The sequence below is a fragment of the Monoraphidium neglectum genome (genome assembly GCF_000611645.1).
Source record: "Monoraphidium neglectum strain SAG 48.87 unplaced genomic scaffold scaffold03157, whole genome shotgun sequence".
NCBI lineage: Eukaryota > Viridiplantae > Chlorophyta > Chlorophyceae > Sphaeropleales > Selenastraceae > Monoraphidium > Monoraphidium neglectum.
In genome coordinates this window covers 1-7065 of record NW_014010471.1, presented here as the reverse complement: position 1 = coordinate 7065, position 7065 = coordinate 1, and the positions used below count along the sequence as shown (strand labels likewise).

The 7065-nt window shown below is 69.7% G+C and overlaps 2 protein-coding genes across 2 annotated transcripts; both read left to right on the top strand.

Annotated features, from left to right (window-relative positions):
* Positions 1–172: 172 nt before the first annotated feature.
* MNEG_12272 (flagellar associated protein) lies at positions 173–4292 on the top strand (the record flags this gene model as incomplete). The annotated part of the gene is made up of 5 exons (XM_014039257.1): positions 173–220; positions 416–1423; positions 1675–2950; positions 3229–3446; positions 3864–4292. The coding sequence occupies 5 exons, from the start codon at positions 173–175 to the stop codon at positions 4290–4292; spliced, it is 2979 nt and encodes a 992-aa protein (XP_013894711.1).
* A 575-nt stretch (positions 4293–4867) lies between these two features.
* On the top strand, positions 4868–6530 carry MNEG_12271 (hypothetical protein; the record flags this gene model as incomplete). Its single annotated transcript, XM_014039256.1, has 4 exons — positions 4868–4978; positions 5345–5625; positions 5964–6185; positions 6512–6530. The coding sequence occupies 4 exons, from the start codon at positions 4868–4870 to the stop codon at positions 6528–6530; spliced, it is 633 nt and encodes a 210-aa protein (XP_013894710.1).
* Positions 6531–7065: the final 535 nt, after the last annotated feature.

Genomic DNA, 7065 nt, shown 5'->3' with positions numbered 1-7065 from the left:
CGCGCGGGTGGCGGCGCCGGAGGCCGCCGCCCGGGCGCGCGCGCGGGCGCTGGAGCTCGCGCGCGGGGCGGCGTCGGCTCTGGCCACATGCGGGGGACGTGCTGCGCCGGCGCGTGTGGCTTCGCTACTGCTGGTTGCCGAGGTGATGCTGCTGCAGCCTGGGCTCGCGGCAATGGATGACCAGAGGCCGGCTCTTCTTGAGGTTTGGAAGGTCCTGCAGGTGGGCGGTGGCAGCCTGGCTCGCCCGTGTGATGCATTGAGGATTGAACCAAAGAGTGCGGGAGGGGGGGGGTGCGGAACTTCGTTGTGTGCCCAGGAGCCGGGCGTGCACGCACGCATGTGTGTGTGCGCGCGTGTGTTGCTGCATCGCACCCTGAACACCCTGACACACATCACCCCAACTCGTCTCCCCCAGGCCGCGGAGTCCGAGGCGAGCGTCCCCCACGCCGCCACCCACCCCTCCCGCCCGCCGGCGCCCACGGGCGCCGCGGGCGCCGCCGCGTGCGGCTCCCCGGCCCTCCGCCTGCTGGCGGCCACCCGGGGGCGCCTCGCGGAGGTCGAGCTCCGCCTGGCAAGGCAGGCGGCCGCCCATGCAGCATCTGACCGCGTGGCAGCCCGGCCGCCGCTGCCCATGGTCCCCGGGCTGGGGCCACCCCCCAAGGTGCTGATTGATTATCTAGATGTGTGTGCCGATGAGGCGGCGCAGCAGCGCGGATTCGATGGCGCCGGTGCCGCGGACGGCGGCGGCCGTGGGGCGCTGCTGTGGGAGGACCGGGCGCTTCTGCACGCATCGGGCGCCGCGGCGGGTGCAGGCGTGGGCGCGGCGGGCGCGCGCGTGCGTGCCGCCGCGCTGGCTGCGGCGGGGGAGGCGCTCGAGATGAAGGCGTTAGAGGCGCGGGCCGCCGCCGCGGCGGCGGACGGCGCGCCTGGCGGCGCCGCCGCCGCGAGCCCGCCTGACGGGCCCGCCGCGGCTGCGTTGAGCCAGGTTGGCTCGGCTGCGGACGCGTCTGCGTGCCGGGTCTCGTCTTGTGGTGACCAGGCGCCGCGAGAAAAAGAAGACACAGAGGCGTCGAATGGAACGGCCGGGCCCGAGGGATTCTACGGGCACCAGGCGGTCTGTTACTTTGAATCAGCGCTCGCCGCCGCCGCCGCCGCCGGCGACATGGCCACCGCGCGCCGCGCCGCGCTCGCGCTCGCGCGCTCAGCGGCGCGGCGCGGCGCGGCCGCCGGCGTGGCCGAGTGGCTGTCGGTGGCGCAGAGCGCGGCGGCGGCGGCGGCAATGAGGGAGACGTTCATCGAGGCCGCGGGGCCGTCGGGGCACCCGGAGGTGCTGGCGTGGCGGCGGCACGCCGCGGCCGAGACGGGCGGCCCGCGGCTTGACGGCGTCCCGGCGGGGTGTGGGGCGGCGGGCTTTGTGCAGCAGGTGCGCTGCTGTTGCTGCACTAACGTTCGGCCTCTGCTTCCGTCCCGCTCGGCATGGGGGTGCGTGGTTGCGCGCAACTGGTCCACCCCGGTGTGGCGTGGGGGGTCAATGCAGTGGTGCTTGTTGGTCAAACGTGGGCGGCTGTACGTGTCTGCTGGCGACCTCACAGCTGCAATTATTTGCAACAGCCCTGCGACTCATTCTGTCGGCTGCGCCAGACCTCCCTCACGTCGGTTTGCTTCCAATAACAGGCCGACGCGGCCGCGGCCGCCGCGGGCGTCACGCGCGCGCGGCTGCAGCTCGGGCCGCTCCCGTTGCTGGCGCCAACTCTGTCGGCGCTGCCGCCCTCGACGCGCGTGCTGATCCTTCACCACGACGAAACCGCCGGGGAGCTGTTTCTCGTTGCGGCAAACCTGCCTGCGGCGCAGCCGGCGGCGCCCGCCGCGCCGCCCGGCGCCGCCCAGGCGGCCGGCGCAGGGAGCGGCGGCAGGCCGGCGCAGGGGCTGGGCGCGGGGCAGGGCAACAAGGGCGCCGCTGCACCGGCAGGCGAAGGGGTGGAGGTGGCCGCGACAGCTGAGCCGGTTGTGGCCAGCATGCGGCTGTCGGCTGATGAGCTATCAGATCTGGTTTCCGATTTCCGAAATTACAAGCGTCGGCTTGGGCGGGCGCTAGTGGAGGGCGCGACACAGGCGCAGGAGCGCGCCGCCGCCGCCGCAGCCGCGGCGGCCAAGGCAGCGGCGGCGGCTGCGTCAACTACGGCCGTAGCGGCCGCTGGCAGGGGCGCGCAGCCGCAGAGGCTGGCGGCGTCGCCGACTGGGACCCGTCAATCGATGGCCGTCCACGGCGGCAAGGCTGCTGCTGCTGCTGCCGCAGCGGCGGCGCAGCAGCAGCAGCAGCAGCCCGGCTGCGTCCCCGAGGCGCCGCTGCTTGGGGAGGAGTTCAACACAGAGTGGCGAGCCTTGGTGCAGCGTTTTGAGGCGCTGCTTAAACCCCTGGCCCACCTGCTGATCGCCGCCCTCCCGCTGCCGCTGACGTCGCAGCAGCAGCAGCAGCAGCAGCAGCAGCAGCAGCAGCAGCAGCAGCAGCAGCAGCCGCCAGCCCCTACCACGCCGCCCTCTGCCTCGGGTAGCGGCAGAGCGCCCGCAGCGCCGGCAGCGGGCGAGGGCGGCGGCAGCAGCCATTCATTGCTGCTGCTAATAGACCCTGAGCTGTCCCCCCTGCCTTGGGAGGCCCTGCCGGCCGTGCGTGGCTCTTGCGGCAGCGTCGGCCGGTGCTTCTCGGCCGCACTCGCGCGCCACCTGCTGGCGCCGCCCGGCGGGGCGGCGGCGGCTGCCGCTGCGCCGGCTGCGGGCTCAGCGAAGGGCGCAGCGACGGTGGCGTCGGCGGCAGCAGCGGCGGCGGCTCCGGCTGAGGGCGCGGCGGTGGCGGCTGGCGTGGCGGCGCAGCCTGCGGTGGTGAATGCTGTGCGGCTGACGTACATCGTGGACCCCCTCCATGAAGAGAGCGACGCTGGTCAACAGCATTCAGGTGCGCAGACTCTGGTGGCGGTTGGTTTGATGAAGGAGGGGGTGCTGCTCCCCTGCCTTGTGATGTGCGGAGTTTGGAGGCACACGTGTGCGCGAGCAACAGGTGTGTGTGTTCATGTGCGCGTGAGTGCATGTGTGCATGCGTGTGTAGGGAGGCCTTGTGGGTGTTTGGATGTCTGATGGGTCATCAAAATTATTATGAGCCCCAGTTTGTGTTCTATCATGACCCGAGTATTAAACAGACAAGGCCCCATCAATCATCTCAACACCCTCACGCAGGCGATTACGTCGTCCCCCTGCTGCCCTTGCTTCGGGAGAAGCTGCTCCCAGCTTACGGCGCCCAGTGGCAGGCGGGCCTCGTGGGCACGCCGCCGCTCGGCGGTGCCGGGGCCGGCGCCGTGGTGCCTGCTGACTGCGAGTATGCAGCGGCGGCCGCGGGGGCGTCGGCGCTACTCTTCATGGGGGTGGGGCGCTTCCTCGCCTACATGTCGCCAGAGGTGTGTGCCAGTTGGGCGTGGCAGTATCACACGCCGGGTGTCAGCAGGCGGTCTAGCGATGTAGATTAGCAGGGGGATCCGCAGCAGACTTGGTGGCAGTTGCAGTGCTGCGCCTACTGCTGCCGCAGCCACAGGGCGTGTGCTGCCGCAGCTGCGTCCAGACGGACAGCGACAGCAGCAGCAACAAATGGCTGTTCATGCCGCCGCGCCTGCCAGACCGGTGCTGCGCCCCGCCCCTTGCGCCCGCCCCGCAAACAGGCGCATGGTTGGGCCCTGCAAAGGGCTGGGCTAGGCACTTGCACACACTTCCAGCGTGTTCCGAACGAGGCCTGGGACCTCGTTCAGTACTCAGCGCCCACCAACGTTTGAATTTATTCAATGTGGTGTCAAACTTCAGTGCTCTGCCCTCTCCCGCAGGTACTCTGCGGCCTGGACCTGTCGGGCTGCACCGCCGCCCTCATCTTCGACCGCGCCAGCAACGCCGAAGCGGCCGTGCGGCAGCTGCGCCTGGACAACCGCAAGCCGCGCGCGCGGCGCGCGCTCGAGGGCCCGACGCGCGTGGCGATGCTGCTGCTGCTGCGCGGCGTCCGCTGCGCCGCGCTGACGCCGGTGGCAACGACTACGTGGGCGAACGCGCAGCTGGCGGCGGGGCTGCTCAGGGGCTTGGCATCCGAGGGCAAGACCCTGGGCGCGGCTGCTGCGGCAGCACTGCAGGGGCTCGGCCAGCACGAGGTGCAGGCGGTGCGCGAGGCGGGGCTGGTTGTGTGGGGCCTGCCGTTTGCGGCGGCGCCGGACGCAGGGGATGGCGGGAAAAAGGGCGGCAGGGGCGGCGCAGCGAGGAAGTAGGGGGGCGGGAGTTTGAAAACCCTCTTCAGCAGCTTCGGGGTGACCAGGCTGAGCTCTACATGTTGTGCAATGATGGGACGCGTGAAAGTGTGGAATGGGGAAGGTGGTGATGGGATGGGGGTGCATTCGTGGGGGCATTGGTCAACGCGCCCCGCACAATGCGACGGGAGTTCAGCCCTGGCTCAGCACGACAAGTCAGGCTATCAACTCGGCGTGCGCTTGCATGCCGGGGGTGGGCGTGCACTGCCTCTCAAGCTGCCTTCAAAGCTGTTACACGCGCAGCAGCAGCGGCTTCTGTTGGCCGGGCACACAGCGGCAGTTGTGGAGCTGAATGCGCGAGGCAGCTGCGTGCGTTGCTCAGGAGGGGCGTCAGTGCAAGTGAGCAACTGCACGCATCCAAAACACACGTGCTTAATGCCTTGAATTTCTATATTCATGTGCATTTGAACGCGCTCGCTCTCGCCTCCGAGCATACCATACTTGCTTAGACGCGCGCTCACCACTCAAGTGCGTGATCGAGCTGCGGAGGAGGAGCCAGTGTCTATCACAAACTTGGAAGCCATCGCATAGACACCATGTTCTCGGTAAAAGGCGGCACGGCGTCGTCGCCGATGACGGGCCTGCCCGGGTACATTCTAGGCAGCGCCGGCCCCAGCGGCTTCGGCGCGTCGTCCACAGCGGATCAGGTCGCGCGGGGCTGGGACGGCAAGGGGAAGACCATACTGATCACAGGCGCTTCTACAGGTTAGATAGGTGGATTGCGTCTGCACCAGGGAGGATTGCAGGGTCGTCGGCAGAGGCCATGGCCGCTCGCCATGCACTCCTGGGGCCTGATGCCATACGCCCAGCGGTGCCCACGCATGGCGCGCCCGGCGCCCATGCATTGTCACGCCAAACCGCATGCGCACAAGCCCCAAGCAAACCGCCAGCCCATGCAACAGCAGCCGCGCACATGCGCAGCCCATGCGTGCGCAACTGCTCAACCTTTGGCACCCTTCTCCCGCCCGCTCCTCCCTAAAACACTCCCCCCTCGAAAAGGCCTCGGCCTGGAGTCGGCGCGCGTCCTCGCGTCCCGCGGCGCCGAGGTCATCATCGCCGCCCGCGACCCCGCAAAAGCCGCCGCCGCCGCCGGCAAGATCAAGGCGCAGCACCCATCCGCCACCGTCAGCACCCTGCAGCTTGACCTGTCCAGCCTGGAATCCGTCAAGGCGGCGGCCGAGCAGTACGTCGCGGGCGGCAAGCCGCTGCACGTGCTGATGCTCAACGCGGGGGTCATGGCGTGCCCTTACGGGCTGACTAAGGACGGCCACGAGACGCAGTTCGGGACAAACCAGTGAGCCACGGGGCGGGGGTGACGCATGAGACACATGAGCCAGGGGGGTGGCGGCGACAGAATTCTCGGCGCCGCGCCCCACGGCGCAACGCAGCTGGCGGGCTGGGGCGGTGGTCGCGCCCGTGTCCTGGGGCCCATTGTGCATGGAAAGCCCTTCCTTGTCCCATCCCGCAGCAGTGGCGCCGGCGCCGCGCCCTCCTCCCCCAGCCATCAGTGCCTGTGACCCCCCCTGTGTGCTCAAGCTGCCCTGACAATGCCGAGACCCAGCACTAAATCACCATCATCCCAACTCCCACACCTTCCTTGCTGGCCCCCGTCCTCCCCCGGAACCCCCGCAGCCTGGGCCACTTCGCGCTGGTGCACCGCCTGCAGGGCGTCCTGGAGGCCACCGCCAGGTCCAGTGGCGAGCCAGGCCGCGTGGTCGTGCTGGCCAGCTCGGCGCACTTCGGGCCCTACATGCCTGAGGGGGTGCGGTCTGAGGAGACAATCGACTCCAAGGAGGGGTACAGCCCATGGGGCGCGTACGGGCAGAGCAAGCTCTGCAACGTGCTGTTTGCCAGGTGGGCAGTGAGTTTGTGTGTGTGTGTGTGCATGTGTGTATGTGCATGTGCATGCGTGTGTGTGTGTGCGGGGGTGAGTGTGTGCTTGCGTACATGTGTGCACGTGTGTTTGTGCGGGTTAGTGCCTGTGTGCATATGTGCATTCGAGCATGTGTATGTGTGTGTTGGGGGAGGGCGAGGGGTGACCCTGACTCGGCCTTGTGATTGGCCACGCTCCAGCAGGGCATCACAAGCTGGGGCGTCAGCCGAGGGCAGGCTGCGCGCACGCGCGCCGCCGTTGCGCGGCCCTGCCCCTGCTCGCGCCCATGGGTTTCGCGGGATAGCAGGAACCCTTCCCACCTTTAGCTCTGGCCTATTTGATTCCTCTGGACGCCCGTTGGACCAAACCACCGCTCGACATCGACGCCGCCCGCGCCCTCCCACCCCGCCCTCCCCACCCGCGGCGCCCCGCCGCCCCCCAAAGGGAGCTCCACCGGCGCTGGCGCGAGGCCGGGCTTCCGCTGGCGGCCGTGGCGTGCCACCCGGGCGTGATCCCCGCATCAGAGCTCTTTCGCCACATGACGCTGCCCTGGCCCATCCACCAGGTCGCGACTCTGGCGCTGTCGCCCCTCTTTAAGGTGCGACGCGCGCGCCATGCCCCCCCTTTGCGCCCACACCACCAGTTATCACCACCACCATCACCAGAACCAACACAACCACCATCGGCCGGCCGTCCTGGGTGCCCCGGGCTCGCCGGTGGCGGTCAATCCGAGGGCCGCGGCCATGGGCAGCAATGGGCTGGGGACGGGCGCAACCTCGTCGCGCCTGCCGGCCCCGCCACCGTGCCCTCCAGCCTCCAAGCTGCGCCCGGACCCCGCTCCCCGACCTCTGGCTGCGCCCC